Source organism: Metopolophium dirhodum, chromosome 7 (assembly GCF_019925205.1).
Source record: "Metopolophium dirhodum isolate CAU chromosome 7, ASM1992520v1, whole genome shotgun sequence".
NCBI lineage: Eukaryota > Metazoa > Arthropoda > Insecta > Hemiptera > Aphididae > Metopolophium > Metopolophium dirhodum.
Window position 1 is genome coordinate 30,570,970 of NC_083566.1, and position 27,445 is coordinate 30,598,414.

The 27,445-nt window shown below is 27.9% G+C and overlaps 2 protein-coding genes across 4 annotated transcripts in view; both read right to left on the bottom strand.

Annotated features, from left to right (window-relative positions):
• LOC132949747 (AF4/FMR2 family member lilli-like) overlaps positions 1 to 18,700 on the bottom strand; it is a 159,045-nt gene extending 140,345 nt beyond the window's left edge. Inside the window, exons 1-2 of one of the 3 annotated variants that reach the window (XM_061020795.1) lie at positions 18,685 to 18,700; positions 5,328 to 5,417 (exon numbers count right to left, since the gene is read on the bottom strand). In XM_061020795.1, the coding sequence (XP_060876778.1) occupies positions 5,328 to 5,386 (59 nt within the window). In that variant the 5' untranslated portion in view covers positions 5,387 to 5,417; positions 18,685 to 18,700. Of the gene's footprint in view, positions 1 to 5,327; positions 5,663 to 18,684 lie in introns of those variants that run through there. The other 2 variants (XM_061020792.1, XM_061020793.1) reach the window with 2 other exon arrangements.
• Positions 18,701 to 24,977: 6,277 nt separating this feature from the next.
• On the bottom strand, positions 24,978 to 25,841 carry LOC132949164 (uncharacterized). The gene has a single exon (XM_061019936.1). It carries the CDS (start codon positions 25,839 to 25,841, stop codon positions 24,978 to 24,980), a length of 864 nt encoding a protein of 287 aa, XP_060875919.1.
• Positions 25,842 to 27,445: the final 1,604 nt, after the last annotated feature.

A 27,445-nucleotide genomic window follows, 5' to 3' on the forward strand; every position in this document is an offset into this window, starting at 1 on the left:
ATAAAAATTATTTTTGAACTACTAAGAAAAAAATAGATTTGTCTTTAATATATTTTCATGTAATATTGTAGTATAATATAAACAGTTCGTTGAAAAATATAAAAACATTTTAAAGTAATAAACTATTTGTATAAATATAAAAAGAGCAATTACTAACCACATGTTCCCAAAGTTCATCTTTAAAAATTAAGCATTGTTTAAATTTATAATTTTTATGTAATATTCCGAGCAGAGCAATAAATGTATTGGTTTTACAATGGTGTGTGTTTCTATTTTGTAAATAGATTTTTGTGTCTGCCATTGCCTTTTGGAGCAGTAAAAATGTCATAATCTTAGTTGTTGAGGGTGGTTTTTGGTAGCAAATTGGATCTATTTGTATTTTAAAAATTATCAAAATATCATTATACTTTTCTTAATAATTAAGAATAGTTTTTGAAAAATTAATTTTGTTATATTAATTTAATTAAACAAGTAATTACCATTTACTTGAAACTTTCACCAAATGTTTCGATTAGCATTTTCTATACATCGATATTAAAGATATTTTTGACTATATTTGAGTTATTTATAGACCTTAAAATGTTCGTTTTTTAAGTTTTTTTTTCATTTATTCATAAGTTTTTTGAATCTAAAAAAAAATGTTTAACCTAAAATCACATACATTTTTACGAGTGTTCAAAGTTGAAATTATGATGGCATTTGATATTTAAACACATAATAATGATTTCTTCTAAAACAATTTTCTTTAATTCGTAAAAATTCAAAAAATATTAATCGCATAAGCTTAAAATATTGCCTATTGGTTATTAGTACATTTATTTTTTTTTTATACGCAATACAATTTAAAATTTATCTAAACTAATTCTAAGCTTCTAATAGGCATTTATAATTGTCTATTACCGTTGATAAGTATTTATTATTGGTCAAAAAGCTTGAAAATAGAATCCCGGTACCTCATATTATTATGTTGTACTTAAAGCAATTTAAACATATCAAAAAATTTAAGTATATTTAATATTGTATTCGAACGATTTCTTTTAATAAAATTGCCAACATTTTCAAATTATTTTGAAGTCAAAAATTCATAAAATATTCAATATAAATAGCGAAGACTTGAGTACAAGATTATTGTTGCAGCAATATGTTGATTTTAGTTAAGGTATTCATATTCTAATGGAATATTGTTGTAGGCAGTTTATTTTGTTTTAGAAGTTAACTATTTTATAGGATTTACAAAATTGATTTATACTTAAACACTTAATTTAAACTAAAATATAATGCAAGCATGGGGCAGGATATGGCGTTGGGCACTCCCATAGATTAGTTCACCTCGATGAGAGCCAACATAGTATCTATTAATACAATAAATTTAAAAACAATGATCATTTTTAAATCAATCATAGCATTTAAATACCAACGATTCTATACCTACGTAATTCTGCAGTTTACTATTGAACTGTCTTACATTTTAAGTCTTATACAACACTCATTCAAAAACATTCTTATTTGTACCTATATTATTTAAATTATTTTAAAGAAAGATAGGAAACAACATAATAATAAATACTGTAATAAATATGATTTTCGACTTATTTTCCACTAGTTAGGTTTAGGTACCTCATTAAATACTACCTAAACACATATTTACAATAACTTATACACATTTAATCCTATGTACAATTATAGTAATTTCATACATTTAATATCCAGATATTTTAAATATACCTAAATATATGTTTAGTTATACTATATATGTATAAGTACCTATAACAATGATAATTTTTAAAAAAAATCCAATGATTAACCACTGCTGATAAAATGCACGTCTTCAAACGTATCTATTACTTTTTACTTTTTAGTTTTTTAATATTATGTTACCTGGTACCTGCAATAATGATAATAATTAGGCACTGTAAAGAATGAATAGGGAATTACCCGTGTTATATTATATGAAATTATAAAAATATTTCTAAAAATATTAATATTGATTATATATTATATATTACATTATGAGTAACTGTTGATATTCTTTAGGTAGGTACCTATTGTGATAATAAAGTGGCAATATTTTTTGAAAAAACCAAATATATTCATCTAAATTAATTAATAACTATCATTCTAATTATATTATTATGTTAAAAACGTTGAATATATTAATGCCTTTTCAGTTACATATTTATAAACTGTGTGATGCCGACAGACACACTTACTAGTTTAACAAATTATGTTGCAATTACATTTTATAAATCACTGTGATCCAGTGATACTATCTAAACCCAGATACCAACTGCATCCCGTAGAGTTATCTCCTTTTGAACCTAATGTATTTAATAATATACGCGTTAACAATGTAAACATATAGGCGTGCGTTCGTGGCAAGCCCAGTCGACCCCAGAAAATATCAACAAAGATTATAACAGCATAAAAATTGCACAGAAACGTTCATACAACTTACTAAATATATAACGTTGCTTAGGGAAGTTTACAAAATGTACTTAATTCCTGGGAAATGTTTGTATAATTATTATTAATTATAATTTATAAAAATTACTAATACACTACAGCTGAAATGTTGTAATAAATGATACATTTTAGTCATTGGCTAACAACTCAAGACGTGAATTGTAGTTATTTCCTGAATTATCATTATTGCCAATTACATTTATAATTAATAATTATTTTCTATACCTAACTTAAATATTTAAAAAAAACAGTATATTCCATAACTTATTATTTCTTAATAATGAATTATATAGGTACAAGTTATCAAATACCATTAATACTTGATAAGTACTTAATCCTTATATGTTACATTAATTACTTGAATATTTTTTAAATAAATTCTAAGCCATAACAAATTTAATTACATAAAGCTTTCCTAATCATGCCTCCTTTATCATTAAATTGTTTTTAAATAAAATATGTTAATAATTACATTATCACTTAAACGAGAATTTTTTTGTTTTTGTTTAAAGAAAATGCTTCAACAGCAAATGTTATTTAACCTGTAACGAGATATGTATAATATATTTAACAACTCAAAATATGTTGAACGATATATTTTAAATATACCCATTTTCCGTATATTATTGTAGTTCAGCTGTTGAATATGCATATTAACTAACGAAAATATTATGCCACATATGATATAATAAAAATATTTTATTCAAGTAAAATTACTAAGGTGAGAAAAGGGGGAACTCGGTATAGGTCCTCGGCATAGATTTTTTTTTTATAACAATAAATAATATTTTTTTGATATGAAATCAATAAACCAATGAACAGTAAATATTATGAATACTAAATTAAATTCTAAAATATAAGTGCAGATTCGTAGAAATGCTAAAATAAATTATGAAGATAAAAGATAAACAGCAAGACGATTAGATAATACGTGATACCTACTTCAGACAGGTATACTTTTTGGAATCGTAGTCAATACCCGAATAAACTACCGAAAACAAATTTGAAATTGCTTTATTGATTATATTTATTTTTAAATATTTGTTATAGTCATTTTAAATTCTATGTGTAGCACACAACTGTATAACTATAGAATATAGGTAATTTTATAGCTGCAGTATGGCAACTAGCAAGTGTGAAGTTTTTTTATTTGAAAAAATACTTTGTAGTTAAAAAAAAGTTCTAAACATTTGACACAATATTGAAACCTAAATTGAATATTTTGCCTTCTAAAGAGAAGTATTATTTTTAGTTACTCTATAATTTCGGAGAACATTTAAAAAAAATAACTGTGAAGAAATTTAATTTTTTCAATTACATTCAGTTCTGTATAGAATTATTTTTCGAATGCAGCGATTTAAATACAATACTGAAAGACTTAAAAACACTCATAATAAATCATAGTGTTCCACTCAACTCTAATACCTATCTCATTTTATTTTATATATAATATGCAATACCTAATTATAACGGACAATTATAACAGGTAGGTAATTCAAGAAATAAAACATCACCAGTGTCTACATACATTTTAATTTCAATTAAACCATAAAATGTAAAAATGTAATAAATAGTACCTATATCTTTCAATTTAAAAGCTACACACGTGTAATTATGTTTACATCCAGCTAATAGTTAATTTGTAGAGGAAATAAACTCCACAATAGAACATATTATAGGTAATAAAAACCATGTTTTTATAAAGCTTTCAAATAACCTTTCCTAATTTTGGCACTTGGTATACAATTTGTCTTAATCAGTTAGCTTTTTATTGTACAAGAACAAGTCTTTTAGCTGGGAGTCAATCTAAAATTCTAAAAAATTTTATTTCGATACACTTATGTTATCAGTCGCTATGTTAACATCGCGTCTATGTTTATGATAATCGCGTAAATAAAACATAATTATAATCATTTCTTTGTAATTCAAAAGAAATGGTCATTCCCAACGAGGGAAAGTTTGAACGATTGTAAAATCTAATGATAAAATTATTAATAATAATTTAAATAATATATAATACATAGCTCAGTGACGTAAATAGCCATCGCTCACAGAGGCCCGCAAAAGTTTTATTAGTTACATACAAAAGTTAAGTTTTTGTGATAAAACAAGGGATCTTCTATAAAGAGCTTTTTCATTTAGGCCAATATTATATAGTTACGCCACTGACACAGTTATTAATTTATATGATACAAAGTAATTTTTACACTTGATAACTAAATTCACTACTATACACTTACTAATAATTTACTAATTCTGAAATAGTTAAATTAGGTACCTATTGTTTAATACGTTGAACTGAAGCCTGAAGAATGAAATGTGATTTTATAATCACTCGAACTTTCTAAATAGTAGTATATTCATTCTTGTTGATATTAATTTCGTTAATATTATAATTATTCATTATTTGGAAGATTATGTTACACATTTTTTGCATTGACAAAAACAAATAGTATTCCAATTGATATTTACTTATGTAGACGTATAAACAACTATGCATGGGTTCAATAGTTATGTTGTATTATGCTGTCTGCAATGTTAGTAAATATATTTTTCAAATGAAAAAAAAAATTAGTATGTATTCGTTGAAAATTTATTTTGGAATGCCAAAAAGTGTCGTTAGTTAGGGGGACGACACTACTGTTGGCTGTCGCCCGCTGTGACAACACGTGACGTCACGAACAGCTGTTGGACTGCGTAACTACGTCAGTATGAACTGTATGAATATTCCCGTTCTTATTACCTATTTTCCCACCATCAGAATGGCAAAGACGCAAAGACGTATACCCACCGGGCGCGACTGAGAAATTTAAGCTCGATACATAGGCGTGTGTGGTAAAAAAAAAAAAAATCGAGGCACTCACTTGACTTTTAGTGGCGTAGCTCCTTTCAGCATGTACTCCCTTGGGTTGTCCCAGGACATCTTGCTGTGGGCACGCAGTTCCTCCGGTGGCCTATACATTTGTGTGTGCATAAAAACAAAAACAAAAAACAAAAAAACGGTAACGGTTAATTAAAAAATCACTATATTAACACATATGGCGAACCGCAGCGAACTAAGGGGTTGCGGGGTGAGGGGAGGGGGAGCGGAAACTGCCCCGGTGTCGAGGGAAATATCACGGGTATAAAAATGTACAATATAATACACACTATGGACGCACATCGGTGTGACGCGCGCGGCGAGAGAGTAGTTTCCGCAAACTGGATTAGCGGCGTGTTGAACGCGGATAATCAGAAAAGTCGTAGCGACCGACGGCAGTCCCCACTACACCTACGTGAACACCGTTCTACAACGATGACGGAGGCAACGTATAAGTCGTAACACCGTACGTTATATAGTGATAGTACGGACATGAAGGGTTCCCGCCCACTATCGGCGATGGTGTAGTTAAGTAGTTATAAATACCTGATAATAGTATGCTATTTGAAATTTTCGTTTTTCAACGATCGAAAAGTTTCGAGTGGCAATATAATTAATTAGCCCATAAATATTGATTTCAAATTGCGTAAATGATATATGTTTGTGATGTGTGAACAGATCGAAGAATCGCCTACCCATTCTTTTACAATTCAACTTGGTACTATACCGTGTCAGTATAGTATTATATAGGTACCTCTGCTGCAGGTTAATTAAAACCTACTGTACTAAATACCAAATTACCAACTACCAAGTTCAACAAAATTAACAGATATAACATGTATATACCTACAGATCTCGTGTTAAATGTACAACTACCTATAATTTGTATAAAAATGAGATTTCTTTATAAATATTTGATACGAATAGTAATACAATACTATAATAGCACTGATATTATTAAGTTACTTTTAGATAAAAAAAAAAAAATGATATGAAATTTAAAAACTACGAGAACTATCAACTATTGTATTAAACTATGATAACAAAAAACGTTTGATACAAAATACTGATTCTTTCATTGATTCAAGTATTTCAATATTTTTAACTAGGTCTTTTAAATATTTAAAATATTATTTAAATTTTTAATTTATGAATAGGTATTGCTAATTTATGATTAAATTAAACCTATGATTAGATAAGAATAACATTACATTTGTAGTGATCAATTGAAAATAAGCACCCATTTTAAAAGGACAACTAATGTGTTTTCTAATCTCTTGTCTGGAGTTTGACTTGAGCACCGATATATTTATGTTACAATGTTAGACTATTAGAGATGCCTACCTATTTAATATGTTATGAATTTATGATCAAATTGAAAGATATTATTCGATTTGAGATACATAGGTAGTTAAATTGTTTTTACAATTAAAATTTTCTATTTAAATAAAATTATTAGTAAACAATATGAAAAGAAATAATATATAATATCTTATTTTCAATGACCTAGACCCACAGTATTATATTGAGGCGGAGCTACGGGGTGTGCCAAGTAAGTATATAGACACACCCTATTTTGAAAATATATCTCATATAAAGTACCTTTATACATAATACGGTATGCTTATTAGAATTAAGAGTTATTCAAAAACAATTTGATAAAGTGGTTCGTCAAAATGTAATTTTAAAGCTTAAATCAATTCAATTATTATGGTTCTAAAATAAATCATTTTTAAATATTGAAACTTGAATGCTTGATAGTACCTATATCAAACAGAAATTAGGTAGCATTTCATATGAACAATACAATTATAAATGCTTAAATTAAAAATATTTATTTATGAAAAAATATAATAATTTACTTAAATTGTTATTATTTATTTCAATTTCGAAGTTTAATTTCCTAAGTAAACAGTAGATATTCAACAGGTAAATATTTCAAAGATAAGTATAGTTTGAAATAAATATTTTTTAACGATATAATTAATTTGAATGATGATTTAAATAACGCTAAAGCTCCAATTTTGGTCAAAGTTACTAGACGATGTCCAGACATTAAAGTATTATAGAAGTTATGGCATGTATCCAGGCCTTAAAACAATTTTTAGTTTTTTTAATCTGTTTAACAAATTATTTTTTGACATTAAATTTAATACATTTCTTATTATAAAAATTCATAATGTATGTTTGTTTTATTAATTTAAAACTAAATGCCATTAAATTATATGCACACATAATTTGACAATATCAAAAACATATTGTAAATGCAATACTTAAATATTAAGGTATACTTAATCTAATTTACCTATCAATATCGAAAGAATACAATCAACTAGATACAATATATTTGTCACTTTTACCTACTTTTTTTACTTAAAATTAATTGTATTATTAAAATCAAACAAAAAATTATAAAAAATAAATAAATATAAAGCACTAGGAAAGTGACATTTTATCACGACATTTTATTACTAGATATAGTGACATCTAAAATACAACATGCATTTTTTAATATCAAGAAAATATATCTAATACATTTAAAGCTATAGAAGCGATGGTGAATATAAGGTTGCATATACATTTTATTTTTAAAAAGTCACATTGAAAATAATATGTAGCTATTATTTTCCTGTTGGCATGCTATGATGCAGACATGTTTCCACCAACACGTTTTATTTTTCAATACTACAACGTAATCAATATTTTCAGAGCGTATGTGCACCAGCCGTGATAACAATTTATATTGCTTGATGACAATATAACGATGACAAGGATATTAATAACATGATGTAAAAAAACATCGAAAAGATTTAGCAATTTATATAGAACTCCTGTTTATGTTCAGTCATACACACTATAGAGCATTTCAATGAATTTGGGAGAAAATAAAACATTAAATAGATAATATTAAATAGGTAATAGTCTATTTTACATGTTATATTTATACAAATATATTCAATAGTACTATTTTGTAAAAACTGTAACAATAGTTTCAATATACAGTCATGACTACCTAATTTCAAAATTGTAACTGTTGAAACTAATGGTCTTATTTGTTTAATTGTCGAGATATAATAATTTATGTTGAAATCTCATTAATAATAATAATAAAAAAAAACTACCTAATTCAAAAAAAATATGTCATTGTCGACACAATATTTAAAAATAATATGGTTGGGTTGTTAAAATGCATAATTACCGTACTTTATAAAATCGAAAACACCACATAGGTATTAATATTTTTAAATTGTACTGTAGGTACGTCTGTACTTTGAATCATATTTTAAATACAACTCGTGCAATTTAAAAACAGAATATTTTTGAAATGTTTATAATTGTAGAATGTAGATAGTATAAAAATATTTAAAAACTACAACAAATATGTAAGTATATTATTCTATATATTTTTATTGTAAGGTGTTGGATACTGGCCAATCAAAACGTTAAATATAATTTCCAAGGGAACAAGTGTGACTAAAACGTTAGAAAATCACAAGTATGGCGTAGCCATAATATAATACAGTAATTTAAGTATGATTTGATAGTGAAAATAATTGTAAAAGTAAATAACTTGTGAAGTAATTATTGCATATATCGTATAATAAAAAGATCACAGTAATAGCATATTATATGAATTTATTCAATAAAATGTTTAATTAAATATGTTCATTATAATTATTGTTTATTTTTACTTTCCACAGTTTAATCGTTTTTAAAACATACAATAGGATATGTTAGGTTTTTAAATATCTATTTTTTTCTGTAATTGAGTTCAATTATATATAGTTATATATTAATTATAGTCAAACTATATTGTAATGGAAATTTACTATAAGGTTAACTATTTCATATTTATACAAGTGTACAATACATGCAGTTATACAATACTGTTAAGGAATGATTAGATATTTAAAAATTCAATCTAACTTTTATTTCTATTTTGTATTCTATAATCTAGAGTCTAGACATATTCACTAATAATATATGTTTTATCAATAAATTATTACATAAAGCTGGATATATAGGTACGATTAATCGTGAATTGTTTCTAAAATAGAATATTTATTCAACCTTAATTTGTCCTCGAAAAAATCGTCACATGACTCAGGTGATTTCCGGTGTAAATACAATGGTGTAAATACCATGGAAACCCACTTGGTGTACCTATAGATTCACTTTTGAATTGGGACTATTGGGAGTTGTCACGGGCATTTTAAAAGAATACCATTATCTACAGTGATAGCTATTTGCGTTGTTATTGTTAAGTTTTAAACATAATTGGTTGCAAAATTGAACTATGTAAGTACTTTTTGTAAAAAATATTTACCAATGGATAAAATTTAGTTGGTATGTATTAGGTTAACGAGAAAAAATGAGTTCCCAACATAATATTATTATCGTGCTTCAATTAATCTGAGTAAGTTAGCACTCTTTTTATAAACTATTGACTAGAATTTAGAACATGATTTTATTTATTTTCATCTTTTTGATAGTACCCAGGTATATGTTATCTTATCCACTATGGGATATCTCAAATGTATTTATTATGATAACAATTTTATTATTAAAAAGGTAAAATTTCCAGGTTAACTACTAGGTTTCTAGGTATTAGAGCAATATTAGCATAATATTGTCTATTGAATCCACATCCAACGTTGTACTATTTAATCCTAATAGAGGACGTCGTACCCGCAAAGTTATATGTTTATAGAAAATTTTCGTTCGCCAGTTTCAATAGTGTGCTGTTGCCTGTTATAGTTTTGATATTAGAATGAATCGACTTACTATCAAACTTTTGGGTAAGAACATTATCTATGTTTGAACGTGGAGTTTTATACGATAACTCAGTTTTTAAGTGAGTTATGAGCATTTTTAATTTACGCTATATTGTATTTTATATGCATAACTTGCTGAAAAATTGAACTATTGTAAAAAACCAACATACAAACACAGATAATGTTCTTAACATAAAGTTTCATAATAGATCGATTTACTCTAATTTTTAACTAAATTTTTTAACTAATGTGATCTGGTGAACGTAAACTTGCTATGTTACGCACTTGTAAGACGGAGAAAACAAATGGTCGTGTAGCGTCCTCTTAATGATACAAAACCGTTAGTTCTATATTTCCTTCTACAATATTACAGAACATTTTCTTGTAAGTTAGCTAATAATATTTCATAATAACATAATACCACATGTAGGTATTCAATCATTGATTATACCTATGGACTATAAATGATAAACTTTTTGACAATGATTCGAAATTCAAGATGTACACAACAAACGACGTAACAATGTCCGAAATATAGTAGGAGTACGAAAAAAGGAATGACATGGTGTTAGCATGTTGCAAGTAAATAAAATGATAAATGTGGCCTTTAAAAAATAATCTAGTAGTGAACCCGTTTTCAAATCATGGCTCCTATTAAATGTACGAGTGTACGAAAAATAATCATAAATATAAATAAGTATAGTAATATCATAATTTCTATAATTTGGAAACTATAGTTTCGTTCACACACCTCAGTACAATAGGAACAATAAAATACAAATTTATTTTGTCAAGGACAGTAATGAGGGACATAAGTTTAACGTTATTTATTACAATCTTTAGTTAGTTTTTCACTGGCACTAGCTGGAAGCCACAAAAAAAAATTAAAAACTTCTAGTATAAGTATAGAAAATTATAATATAAATATTTGGTGAAAATTTCAAATCCCTACAGTTATTCTTTTTTTTCAATTACGAAAAAGAACAATATAAAGACAATTTTGTCGAAAACTGGTGTTACGTCGATAATCCTGTTTTGTAAACGTAAATTGTAAATAAAACATAGATTTATTATAAGATAAGATATTATTATATTTATTATTATTTTATTCATTTATTGTAAGATAAAACCCGCTCGCTATAAAGAAAAAATGTGGAATTAAACCTTTATTTCAATAAAACTGATGATAAGCATTATAGGTACTTTAGTACTTAATAATATTTAATATGTCTCGTCAATATAGTAAGGTCAGATTCGTTATTACTTATTATACCAACCGAATGATTCGAATATTATGTTACATACATATTTAATTTAATTACGATGATTCTATTAAACATTAAAATTAAAACCTAACAAAAAGTAAGTTAATTATATTGATTGTAGTCCAAATTTAAATTACTATTGTAAAACTATAGTTTCATAGGCAATTCTCACATTTTCCTCCCAGTGGGATGTTTTATTGCATTGTATACATTTTATTCTTCTATAGTTCTATCCTTTTCAGTCTACTCGCAGTTATATTGTCCTGGCATTGTACCAATAGGACACAAAATATGTGCATGATGGGAAACCGGAAGCAATAAAAGCGCAATTTACTCCATCGGTTCTAGATAATAATTAGTACATTTATTGACAATTAGGTCTGATAAATTATATTAAAATATATGAAATCATCTTAGTTTATAGAATTGAAATTGAACAGTTGAATAATTTAAATTATTTTATACTTGTTATATGTTGTAATTTGTAAAAACTAATGAACACAGAATAGTATAAGATTTAATAAAAATTAAAAATATTAGTATTAAAAGGTTATCTATTGGTTGAATTCGTTGGTAATCTAAACACATAACATATATAATGTTTAACAACATAATTAGAAATCTGGATATGAAGACCGGAAAATGAGCCACTCGTATCACTTTATTTCTTTCGCAGTAACTCAGACCAGGATGATGGTATACTGGTATTTATATAATTACTATCAATTTTAATGAAAATTCTGATTGAGACACATATAAATAGGTTATAAGACTCTTTAAAATTTTGAGTTAATCGCGAAAATAATTAATGATCAAAAGATTTTTGACATGCATTTAATATTTTTATGCATAAAATAACCTTATATAGTTATTTTCAAATGTTAGTATCTTCAAAAGTATCTTAAATCTTAGTATCTAAAAAAGTAAATTTCAGATGAAATTAAAATAACGTAATGTAATTTAAAAATTGGTCATAATCCAAACCTTATTCTCTTCAAATTAAAAATATTTCTATTAGACATTTTCAAGATTTTTGATTATTATGGTTAGAAATTTAGCGTAACATATGACTAAGATTCTAGGTAGGTATTACATTTTCAAATCACAACTTACAAGTGTAAATTCTCAAGTTTTATAAATTTTTCTCAAGAAATAGGGGGGTGCATTTCGGGATATTTAACCAAAAAACAATTTCATATAAAATTTAAAAGAACTATATATGAATGAAGCTGGGTTAAAATAATATTTTGGTGGTTGTTTAATTTTTACTTGCGCATAGAGAACATTTAAATAGATAAAGAATACTTAAAAAAAAAATTAAATAGAAAAACTTTGCATTGTTATTCTTGAAAATATTAAAAATCAACAACGAAAATACTAGAATTCAACTCGTCATAGTTATATTTCATAGTTATTTACGAATATATATATATTTTTTGTAATATAGTTTTGCAGCAATTAATATTTTTCTAGATATTAATTGATACACAATCGATATTTCTCTTAAACAATTTACTAGATATCAATACATTTAAAGTTTGAACACTGCACCGAACAACAATCGGTAAAAATGTACCTGTATACTTTTTTAAAACCAAATTACCAAACCACGGTCATATTATTGTCAATATTAATAAATTCAAACAATTCAAAAATGTAATTTTCCCATTAAAATTATAAACAAACTGTGTACAGTGTACCTATAACATATTATTATTATTACTTTGTTTGAGATATGGCAACGTAGGAATATGCCTGTGCAGAAAACCGACTGATTTGCATGAACGAATAAATCGCGTAACAATAATATACAAGTAACGATATGGTAAAGGTAATGTAAACGGGGGTTCAACCTTACAGCTTTATACACACAACACACATCCAGTTTTTTTTTAAATAAATTAATTTTATTGTAAGAACAAGTGGGCCTTGATATGACCATTCCACTCGACCTTACGGTTAGGTTAGTCTAGAATAATATATTATGTTATTTATAACAAAAACTTGTAATCATTTAACAATTATTATTGTACTTTTTAAGTGAAAATAGATCAAAATTAATAACTTATCTTTGTAAATATTATTATTTATATATTATTTGCCATATTGTGGCAAGAAATACATTTTTAATATAACAAATACAGAGAAAAAAGAGAATAAAGAAAATATTAATTACTATTATGTTTCGAATACAAATACAAACGTGTTAGAAGTTCATACTATGGATTACTACTTTTGAGTTTAAAGTTGATTGTATAAAGTTATATTATTATTTTAATTTTTAATTTAAAATTATAAAATTAACGTATTAAACTTCTATAATCTTAAATATCTATAATCAAACAAACCGTTAGGTACAATAAACTATATATATATTTAAGTTTGGTTAGAAGAGTGGAGTGAAAAAACTTCAAATACAGAGATTGCTTAGTATGATAACTCGCTCTGACTCCAGTATGTCGCCCTAAATATCCATCGACCCTCTAACCTATCAAAAATTGCAATGAGATGCGTCATAAAGTGTTATTGAGCCATTTCCTTGCAGACTGCACTAGGTAAATGTAATACAATACACATATATAAATAATAAATATACTGTATATAAATGTTTCTATAGTTTGGACTCAATAATAGTTAATAACAAATAACAAAATATTTAACAACTCAAACTATGTTGAACAGTATATTTTAAATAACCCCAACTCCCGTAATCATTGTAGTTAAGCTGTTGTATATGCATATTAACTAACGAAAATATTATGCCACCTATGATATAATAAAAATGTTTTATTCAAGTCATATTATTATGACGAGAAAAGGGGTAACTTGGTATAAGTCCTACATAGCTTTTTTGTTGTAACAATAATTAATGTTTGTTTTTATACGAAATCAATAAACCAACAAACAGTACATATTATGAATGGTAAGTTAAATTATAAAATATGAGAGCAGATTCGTAGAAATGCTAATATGAATTATGAAGATAAAAAAAACAGCAAGAAGATTTATCAATTTACGTGATACCTACTTCAGACAGGTATAATCTTTGGAATCGCAGTCAATAACCAAATAAACTACCGAAAAAAAATTTTAATTGCTTTTTTTGTTGTATTTATATTATTTTAAAATATTTGTTATAAGCATTTTTGATTCCATGTGTAGCACACAACTGTATAACAATAGAATACAGATAATTCTATAGCCGTGGTATGGCGAAATAGCAAGTGGGATGTTTTCGTAGGTTTTTAATTTGACAAAATACTTTGCGGTTATAAAAAAGGATCTAAACATTTGACACATCATTGAAATCTAAAATGAAAATCTTGCCTACTAAAGAGGGGTATTATTTTTAATTACTCTGTAATTTTTGAGAACACTTTAAAAGAATAACTGTGAAGAAATGTAATTTTTAAATTACATTCAGTTCTGACTAGAATTATTTTTCGATCACAATAATAAATTGCATTTAATATTTATTTTCTGGGGTCCACGCTCCATGCCATTTTATAATTATAATAAATCCTTAAAAATTATCAACATTTTAGAAACGGTTGTAGTTTGGACATTTTGCAGTTTTGTAACCCATCACTTACACAGGTACTGTTTTAACAACCCGTTTAACATGCACACTATCGTACCTATATTTAGAATGAAAACACCTGCAGTCATTTAATCATATATACGTAGGTACCTATTATAATGTTGACTTAAATAAAGTTCTAAAGTATTAAACAATAGGTATGAATCTATTTATATGCTGTTATACATTTCAATGGATAAGTACAATTTCAAACGATTAATGGGTATATTATATATTATACTATATACATGTACCTATGGCTAAATTATCTTTTATTTACTTTTGAGCAAAAAATATGTACTGTTTTGGCAGAATTTCATTTAGGTATATAAGAAATGTTAGATCAGAATATTATCAGATAAGAATATTTTATAATGTTTAATGACTGGGATATTAAATAATTTGTACATATCATTTAAATACATTTTTAAAGTCAGTTTTTTACTTTAGCAATTAATCAATTTTAGGTACATTTAAATCCGCCTTTGCTGTAAATAGGAACACATTTCTATATCATCTTTTTTTACAATCTTCCATTATTTTTAATGGATTTTAATAAGTACCTATGATGAATAAGTTATTAGACTCATTCCTTTTCATTTTTTTAAACACTTGACTGTTTCATATTATAACTATGAATATATAAATATCAGAATCTATTATCTAAGCATTACGTAGTTAAGCACTTATTCAGTAATGCACTAAATTTTAAAAGGTATTTACTTGTAGTTACACTAATTATATATTTAACATTTTTTTATTGACATTAAATTTGATAAAAATATTATGTAAATACATATTTTAACACGCTTGTTTTTCTCTTTGTAAAGATGGAATGATAATATAGACATAATATTTAAAAGCGAGAAAAAACTTTTGTCGGTGATTTTTCCTTTGAGTCGAACATTTATTTTTTCAGTTTTAGATAAGAAATATATTCTTTAAATATAAGTAATAAGTCTTATACAGTTATGCACTTATATTAGTGGAATGCAAATTTAGAATTTAAAATTCTAAGAACTTACAGTATTTTTGTTTTAATTATATTAGCAATTTTCTCTAAAATAAAAATGGATACATGTAATATTGTGATTATATTTGTCTTATTTTATCTGGGTATTTGATAATGCTTTCTTTTTAATTTCATAAATAATTCATTTAATTTTTCATTATTTCAAATATTACCTATATTATATACCTAATACATTAAGAGGACGTTACACTGACATATTTTGTTGTCTCCGTCTTACAAGTGCGTAATATAGCAAATTGTGTTCACTCAGTAGAACACGTGTAGCTTTGTTTTTAAAAATTAGAGTGAATTGACCTCTTATACAATTTAAAGGTGAAATTATTTTCTAGATTCCAGGCGATCTCATGAGCTTTTTACTATATTTTAATTTTAAAGCGAGTTATGATTATTTTAAAATTGTAAATTTTTTGTACATCTTAAAACACTCATAACTCGCTTTAAAATTAAAATATAATAAAAGTCTCACGAGATTGCTTAGATAATAATCTTACCTTTAAATTGTATAAAAGGTCAATTCACTGTAATTTTTAAACTAACGGAGCTAGACGTGCTCTGCTGAGAATACAATTTGCTATATGTTACGCACTTCTAAGACGGAGACAACAAATGTCGGTGTAACGTTTCCTAACATTAGCTGCTGGACCTGTATATTAGCTACAGTTTATGGATATCGCAAATATCATGGAAGTATCAGGCAATACATTTTGGATTTTGATGCATTCCTAATTTTGTTATCAATTATATTTATGTAATACACCATAGGTATTTAAACAAACTTAATTATGTATTGATTTTATGCGGTTGATTTGTGGATGTACGGCTCACTCCTCGCTGAAGTACCTAACTATTAGTTATATTACTTAGTATGATAGGTACTATGATAATACTATATAAAGTATATAGTTTATATTAGTTTTCTTCTATAATAGTTGTTGTAAACTGTCTAACGGTCGCATTTTTACTTCCGTGTCATATTATACGAGTACCTACATATAGGTTGCGTATATTACGTATATATATATATATACATACTTTCACGCTTGTCGCTTCGTGTACTGAACTAATTCATATTACAAAATGTTATAGATGTTATATGTATAGATGGTCTAATATGACTTTTCTTCTCATCGAGGGCCTATAGTTATACACACAATATTATATATTATACGTTGTTATGTTTAATGTTTACAACGAAATCCAAAACAATATTATTATGTATAGGTATTACTGTATACCTCTTAACTCAGTAATGCGACTCATCATTTGCGCACTTTAGTCTTAACAAATCGTCAACATCTTGTGTGTACTTTAATTTTTGGAAATGGAGAAGAAATGACCAAGGACGGCCATTGACCTCTATAAAAACCGGTAATAAAAATACAGGACGTCTGGTTGTCATTTTTCATACTCGTACAACACGTATACCTAACTGACCTTATTCATAAGTCAATTTCGTATGGTTAATAAAACAAGAATAATATGCAAATCAATGTACAAATCAATGTACAACGAGGAAACAAATCAATATTAAATTAATATTTATATGCCTTTAAAGTATGGAAGTGTTTTGGAAGTTTAAGAACAGTTAGAAAATTAAAACTCAGAAATCAAATTTTAATTTTAGTAGTAATTTAAGATGTCTTAAACACCAATTAAATACATGAAAAGGGGGACGATATTTCACAATCGTTTTAAGACGCATGTGTATTTTAATATAGAATGGATTAAAGTATTCCTAAGTCAGATAACATTATTAATATTCCAAATAGAATGTGGAAATCTTGGGAATTAGAGACGCGAAGGGAATATATACTTCTTACATTTTTCTGAATAAAAAGTGCGATGATATTCATCGCATGATATGCATACAAAATACAAATTATACTTAGGTATAACAAAACGAATAAATATATTAATTTTTTCCATCGTTATTATTGTCGTCTTGTTTATATATTAAATAAATTCAAATACATTTTTAGCTGAGTTGATTAATACTTTCCGATATAATAAGTGTTTTAAAACAGTCACTATGTATTTGAGTTTTTATTCTTTGATCATATCATACATATTATTTTTCCCATTAACAAAAAAAACAATAAAAATGTTTCCGTTGTTTTAAATTTTAATATAGAAATGTTTAATGAATTCAACTGAAAACAATCCAATATTGTATAATTGCGTGGTACTTTCACAAAGTAGATTTATCCCCTCTTACACGACACGTACTCATTCACACAGGTGTTCTCAGAACGCATAGACATAGTGTTTATGTAATGTAAACGTTACTGTTGACGTGGTTAACTTTTTGATAGTTACTTGTATTATTTAAAATAGGTATAAGGTATAAGATACTATATGATCCACTATTTATTATACAAAATAATGAAAAAAAAGATAACAATAATAATATGTGGACGAAATTACTCTCCCGTCAGACACGAAATATAACAAGTAATAATGGGATGTGGGTGGTTCGTGGGTGCAAAACGTCCCACCGGAACTGAGTAGTTATACATAGTACAGGCACTTATAGTAGGTATATTATAGTGTGGTGGATTGTAGTATAATACTGTGTCCGTGTTTTTATTCACAAAACGGTTTAGTCGCCGAGCACTAAAGTCTAAAAGTGTTTGATTGGGTTTCGCGCGGTTCGCCAATAATTGCTTTATAGTAATTATTAGTCGATGATTAACAGTATAGTGGATTACCACAGTAAATTTCGCGACCTTGCACAGTGGCCCCGTGACGTCACCGCACGGCAGGGAAAACCACAACCGCGGTTGCCCTATATATTCACTCTGCTGTACCTATATGTTACTATACTATTCTACAGTAGAATATGCAATTATGGATTTAATATGAAATCCCTGCACCCCGTGTATTATATAATATTATATTATACTATTTAGTATGATATATAGGTGTACCACTTGTTGTATAACGCAATGATACCACTGCACACACAAGCGCGCGCACGTAAACAAACACGCGTATAAACGCCAAGCGCGCGCGCGCGCGCCTTCACCACACGTCGTGATCGCACGTAAGCGAAAGAAAAATGAAAAAATATCAAAAAAAAACGGACGGCGGCGGCGGCAGTGACGACGCGTCGCAGACTGCGCGCGTGACGCGTACGACGACGTCGAATATACGCGCGACGGGCACACGAGCGTCGACCGCGTGACGGTGTTATCGTATGCGCCGCGCTCGCGTCGTCCGCCGTCGCTGGCCCGCCCGCCCGCCCGCCACAAGGCTGCTGCAGGCCGCAGTCGAGCGGTACGCGCGCGTACGAGTGGGAAAACGCGACGGTGGCCATCGATATGACCGCCGTCGTGGCGTCGTCACCGACCACTCAAACCCCTCCACCCCCCCCTCGCCGACCACGCCGCGTCGGACGCCTGCAGCCGCCGCAGCGAAATTTCGCTTCAATTCGTTAACCGCCGCCACGGCCGTTATGACTTTTTCGTTTTGCATGTACAACAATATTATATTATATTGTATAATAATGATATTATATTAGTTACCATCGTAATCATCTCCCGCGAGTGCGCAAATCACTTTACCAAACCGATATTGTTATGATATTATACTATATTATACATCGGCAGCTGCTGCAGTGGCGTATATTTTACGAATTTCATTCGTCGTGGCAGGGGGTAGTGTGGGGATAAATAATTGAAATAAAAATCTCCCTTTGCCCTTGTACTTCGACATTGACCTAAAATTCGCTCTGCTGTACCTGTACAGTAAGTGTCGAGTGTATATCTCGTCATTGAAAAAACGATTCTTATATTATGCAGGTCTACAAAATAGTTCGCGATTTGAAGAATTACGTTAAAATTTGAAATTCAAACTCTCGTAAGAAACATCAATGGCTTTTACTCTAAAATTTTTTTTTATTATATTGTGGAAAACTTGTATTAAATGCTCAAATCTTATATCCATACCCTAAACCTACTTATATAAATTAAAAATGTTAATGCATTTTTAAACTAAGTACAATATGGTTTATGAGTTTCACAGGTTTTGACGAATTTATAGTCACAATTTGTCAATTTGAAATTCAAACGCCTATAAAAAGAAAGTCTGACTGATCTGATTATTTTGCAACCGTATTGCCTAATGCATTAGAATTTAGAACAGCTTATAAGGAAGAAGGATGCTTCTTTGAATAAAAACTAATAAAAGCTGAAAATTTCAAACGTCTATAAATATCCAAAAAACAATCAATGTATTTTTAAAATATTATCATGTCTAGAAAATGTTAATATAAATATTTGTGAAAAATTAAAATCTACGATTGTTCGTATTTGAACGAGGTAGGTACAACAAAAAATAAGATACATTATGTCGAAAATTGGTTTTGCGTAAATGCCGTATAGATATTGTCGTTTTTTCGTAATTTTAATCATGTTATCTTTTAAAGTACTGTGACATTTCTACTTTTGACACCTCAAAGTACAAACAAGATCCAATTCGCTAGAAGAAACCTCGCTCAACGTTGAATATTGTAGCATTTTTGTGGTAGAAAAAAAGCATCTCCAAAGTTTTAACACAAAAAAAAATATATTAAAAGAATACGCATCATTGTAAAAAACCATTGCTCCACTCAGAATCTAAAATATAAAATCTGAGATAAAATATTTTTATAAAACCTTTGATATTTTAATTCTAAAATAATTAATATATAATTATTAATTTTTTACAGCTATAAACATCAATTAACCCCCCCCCCCCCCCCCCCCCCATGAAAAATATATTTATATACCAGAGTTTTATGAATTTCAAAATACAGTCCATTGGCGCAAATAAAGTGCCAGAGCTTGGGGGACTTAGTCCCCGTAAAAAAATTTGGCTATTTGCGCCTATGATACAGTCATTACTTTTTATCAATACAAATTGTTCCGTTCGTGTCGTTAAAACTGCAATAAATACGTTTTTGTTGTTTTTGGTTATTGTGGATTAAATAAGATAACAATATGATTTGTAATCTTATTGTATAATGTATAATATTATTATAAGTACTGTTGTTTCTATATATTATAATAGGTTAGCCCGCTGATAAATGTTTTTTTTTTAAACAGAAAACTGTTCTCTAGAATATTATAAATTATGGATACATAAATCATTTTAAAACTGGTTTTGAACTCAAATATATATATAAAATATTATATTTATATGTTGGTTTAGAAAGGTTATAAGACCTACGTAACACTGTAACCTAATACCATTAAAATACATCTAACGATTTCATAAGTTTGACAATTGAAATGAAACTGCGTTTGAAAAAAATAATAACAATATAAGTATGTCATAATATTTTTAATAAATTAAATTCTTCATTAGAGTTCTATCAAAGTTAACCAAGCTAACCTGCTTATAATATCTACATTATTATAAAGACTAAATCCAGCGATAAATATTATTCCAACTAAAATAAACACATTTATATGTACGTGAGCTGTGGTAGAATAAAATATATGTTTACGTTAAGATATATGATAATGTATATAGTTTATGTTATTAACTACTGTAGTTGTAACAACTACTGTGTAATTACATTTACATTTTTTTTTATGAGAAATCAGAATTTTATTTTAATTTATACTTCATATTATTGAGCCCATGTTATACCAACTAAAATCTATCTATAACTAAAATTGTCTACTTACTAATTATTTTACAATACATTCTTATAAATTTATCGTTTAGGTTAGGTAAGAATAAAAAGGTAATCGTAATATTTAGGTAAGAATAAATAGGTAATCGTAATCTCTATATCTTAAGGTGTTTATTAAAATAGGTAGGTAGTAGGTACACAGGGTGTAAGAGAAATACCTGTCAAATAAAATAACTTTTAGTCTAAGCAATATTTAAAATTGTTTGTATCATTTACAGACTTGCTTAATATATTTACATGTATAGTATAACATTTTTAATTTTTGATTTTAATACTGAAAATAAAAAAATTTAAATCCGATATAAATATTTTTTTTTTTTAAATTCAAAATTACTAATTTGCAAATCTAGTTATTAGAAAAATATTTATTTAATTCATAAAGTAGATTATTTTTTACAATTTTTGAAATCTCATTATTTTTATTAAGTAAAGTTGACTTCTTTTTTAAATATTTTATGAGCATTTTTAAAAAGGTATTTGTTAAAATCCAAATATGTGATAAATGATAATTATAATAATAAAAAGTTCTATTTGCACTCGATTCGATAATTCCATAAAACTTATTAATATTAATTATTTTAGTTGACAATTGTATATTTGTGTGTCGTTCGATTAAGTATTACAATGACATTATTGCACGACTAATATGAAAATAAACAAAAATATATAATATAATATATTTTTAGATTCTGAGTGGAACGATGAGTGTATTGATTTTACAATGATGTGTGTTTTTTTTTAGTTGAATTTTTTATTTTTGTGTCTGTCATCACCTTTTAGGACCTTCTTTTCTATTAATGTCAATAAAATATTTTTGCTCGGTCAAAAAGTTTGCAAATTGAATATAAGATTTCTCAAAAGTTATATACCTAGTATCAAAGCTATTTAAAAAGATTAAAAAGTGTGCAGAATCAGTGTATTAGTAGCATAACCTGGGGGTACAGGGGATGTTTAATCCCCATTTCTTATCCTGGCTATGCCACTGAGTATAGCAATTTTAATTTCATAAAAAAAAACGTAAGTTTAACATTTATAAAATTATAAATTTGTGTTACATTTTATTTTTTTAGAATGTATCTCTTTTAACTTCGAGACATTTTATAGTTTAACAAAAATAAAATATTTGTGTGGACAAGAAGTGGATGTCACTGTAATGGATGGTATTAAATTTGAATTCAATATTTTAATGATATAGTTTTAATATCATTGTTCTGAGCGGAGACGGTTTGTCAGTCTAGGATATTTTATATTATATTTATAATGATATTTCTTATTATTTATACGGTAACCGATAAGTTGAATTAATATTATAAAATTAAAAAAAATAACTAAAATCATTATTCTTGGTTTTTTAATATGCAATTTCGCCAAATTTTAACTTCAACTATGAATACATTCATCGCTTCGCTCAGAATCTAAAAAACTGTGTTTATGTATTCTTTAGATTTGTTGGTTACAGAATTAACTAAATACGTGAAAATGTACTGTTAAATAATTACTACCATTGATTATAAATAGTAGGTATTTATAACTAATGTTAGTAGTTTAGTAGTTTAATACCACTATATATATACTTGCAAAACTCATTATTTAGGTAATCTTTAGCAGTAGTCTGCTATTTTGTAATATTTTACAACTAAAATAAAGTTAAAACCGTTCAAAACACAAGTCCAAACACTATTATGTTAAGAGTTCAGAAATTGCAGTATTAATATATTCATTTAATATTATCGTTTAAACTTTAAATACATATCTCAGTTCAAGGATTGTAAAAATAAATATATACCAACAATTAATACTTATACCTATATATTATATAGGTTAGTATACATATAGGACATAGGTGGTACCTATATTAATAATATAATGATTTATAGTTTTTATGATTATAATTATTTTTAATAGTTCAAAAACAATATATATATGCGTATTAGTTATTAGTTATTACTTATTATAAATTACTCTAGTTACTAGGTAGTACCTATATATAAGTATGATGCTCTTGAAACACTTGCAGTGTTTACTCAATAAGTAAATAAGATAAAAATCATTAGAAATTTGTGTTTTCGAATACAATTTATAAGTGTAAGCTTACATTGATATCAGTCTTTAATAATGGTATTTTTTATGGTAAGGCTTATCAGTGGCGTGTAGAACATTTTTTGTGTGTGAGGCCCAATGTATTTTTATTTTTACAATATTGACAATATTGATTCCATTTTTTGTAATTAATAAGAATTAATTTACCTAACTCATAAGTTATTTGTAATTATGTGTTGTGAGTTTTGATGGTATTGTTAGATATAGGTAATGTTTTTTATAATATTTAATACTGAAAAGTTTTTTATAAGCTCATAATATGTTGATTTTGATAGTCAGAGTGAATTTTTTTTTTATGTCGCCCAGTGATAATTTCTTAAAATATCCACTGAGGCGTTCTTGACATAAAGAGTGACCGGCATGGTAGCATGCAGATGTCCCTGTTTGGAGGCTGGTTACCGATTCGATGTGGAGAACCCTTTTGAACCTGAATTGAATAGCTGCTCTCCCACATCCTACTCGTGTGTCGGGGCGAGCGTTCAGTCGCTGTATAGGAAGATATGACTCTCTATATATTTTTATAATTGCAGCTGCAACGCGTTTGCGGTCCGACATTTATCGTACGAAGAATATTGTCAACAACTATCCCAAATGATAAATGCTTTCGAAATATCAAACAAAAAGTCATATGTACAATGCACATGCGGGCCGTAGACTAATCTACATAATATATTAGCTCTACTCCTTTCTCATAGACTTACCTACTTAAAGACAATGTCTGTATAGTGTAAATACACTTCTAGAGCAGTCTTACTAGACCGATCTAACTCCAGTTATAATTTTCTCTACAGTGTCCAAGCACCTTAAAAATGTACTGAGTGTGTCAAGTACCTACCTATACACGCCGCACAATAAGATCATGGCCTGGCGGCGGACCTCTTTGCGTCCGTTACGCGCAGCTGGTTTTTTAGCTTGAATAATGTGACAAACATCACTTGACAAAAACAATTGAGTAAAAAAAAAAAAGAAATACTAAAAACTGTGATACCAGCCCACTCCCATACTATTTTCGTAATTTTCTTGGCATATTTTATATTAGGTACTTGTTTGTTATCGCACCGCCAGTACACCGTAAAAAATTTATCGCCCCGCCACTCTTGTTTGTTATCGCCCCTCCATAAATAAAAAAAAATATTTCAATGTATAATATTATTTTATTTTATTTTAATAGTTTTAAATATATAAATGTATAGTATAAAGTTTAAATTAAAAAATGTATAGTTATAATGGAGGCCAGAATTCGGAAATATCTTTGAGGATAGTTTCAAATGCGTCTTGTTCTCCGAGACGTGTTCTCCACATAAACTCTGCCAAATATGATTCTAGAAAATTTCTGTTAGTTCCACGACGCTTTTTATTGCCCCATTTAGCAGAACCCCACAACCTCTCAATATGTTGGGTGTGAGCCCCTGTGTCCGGATCGACAAAATTGTAGGTGTGGTTTTCAGTATTATGTTTGAATCCCACTTGCTGCAAATTATTGTAAGCTTTCCAACAATCTGACAAAATTATTGAGCCTGGTCTTATATATTTTTGTATTATAGGTAACAATGTTTTCTCCGATCGATCTGGTACACTGATTATAAAACACGCTTTAGTGTCCCGACATATTCCACCAAAAATCCATTGCTGTGGCAGAATACGCCCAGCATTATTTTTTCTACGCACAAATAAACTTTCATCTATTTCAACAAAAAGACCGGGACCACCAATTTCTTTATTTTGATTATTTTCAAGCTTCCATACACATACCTCACGTAGATAATTACTCCAATCAACCACAGCATTTTGTCCCATATTTAGTTCACGTTTACAAAATGTTACTGAAGACATTTCTCGGGCCCAGTAGTATATGAAATGGACAATTGTGTGTATTGGTAGTCTAGAACCAGTTAGCCAATTATTAATTCTCAAACCTTTTTCCTTTCGGCAACTTCTTTTCTGACATCGCCATCGCGATCCCTTGATGGACATTATATGGCCATTTTCACACACTTCACTAACTTTGATTATATTATGTTGTTGTAAAAAGCTAATTCCAGTATCACGGTTTGAAACAATTGTAAGTAATTTAGTAAAATTCATTTTAACGTATAAATCGAATTTTTCATTATAGTAGGTAATAAGTAAATTAAATAGTAAACGAAAGCCAGCAACGAACTAATATCCTATATCATAAAAATGATAAAATGTAGTTTACTCATTTTCTAAAATAGATCACAAACGATTAGCAATAGCGATAAATTTTATGCGATGTACTGGAGGGGCGATAACAAACAAGAGTGGCGGGGCGATAAATTTTATACGGTGTACTGGCGGGGCGATAACAAACAAGTACCTTATATTATTTATATTAATACATTTTATTATTACAATATTTATTTTATAATAAATGTACTTATATGGTTATATCTATTATCTAGGATTCTAATTGTTAACTAAATAAGAAACCATTCAAATAAGGATGGGAATTATGATGGATTTTAATAACCATAAAGCTATTATGTGTTCAGTATAAATTATTAATATTTTATATACACGGGAAAATTATACATTCACGTTCAAAAACATAATGAATAGTAAATACCTGTGTTAGACTTAGAATATTACTTTACACGCCCAACGCTGTCTGTGATTGGTCCTCAAGCGTAGCGATCCCCGGTGTCTTACTTTCTTTCACGATATTCGCTCTGGCGCCGCCCGGTCATAGAACACCCGTTGTCGTTTGTTATCGGTACTGGCCACCGCGTATAACCACGCCCCATGCTGCTGCCGTTGTGATTGGCGCCGGCGCGTTGATACGCAACCGTGCTTAAGGAAATCACGATTCATCCTTTTGATTCTATTGGTGCACAAACCTTATTTGATTTGCAATAACCACTCGGTTTGTAGAAGTAACCATGATATCCGTGTTGTTTTAGCTCAATACAAAACAATTTAGCTTGTATTACATGCGTATTATTATAATAAACAAATCCAAGGTCGTCTTTGTCCCATAAGATTTGGCCGATATTACCCCTATCACAGTTTTTTTGAAATACATGCATTTTCTTAAAAACCCTAATATTTAGGTGATTATGAGCACATAATTGCAATCCTCGTATTATTTAGAGGTAAATATTTATCATTTTGAGACATCTGGTGTTAGGTTTTGATTAAAATTTACAACCCTTATCAAATAACGTGAAAATCTAAATTGTAGCTATCATACCTTATAAGATATGTCACTGACCGGTATTACCCACTGGCCGCCATTCCCCCACGTTCCCCTAAAGATAAAGAGTTCTTATCTGTTCAATAAAAGTTTGCAGGGAAAAAGCAGTACCTATATATAATCATCACGGTCAAAGACATTTATCTTTGACAATAAAAAAGTTAGGTGGCAAAATAATACCACTTTTCTTGGCCTTGTTGTAGGAGGATAATAGATTTGAAGCGTTTTTTTTTTAGTTTTGAATATTATTTTCATTGAACGATTGTTATTAGATTGGGCTTCACCCCAACACTATATATTTATACTTACTAACACCTAAATTAGATATATTAGTACCTATATATTAACATCTTTCCCATTCAAACAGGAACTAGTTTACATAGGTAAAGGTACATAAATATTAAATAGATACATTAAAATACATTGTAGTTATATAATAATATATATTATAAATTTTTATATAAAACTTTATATG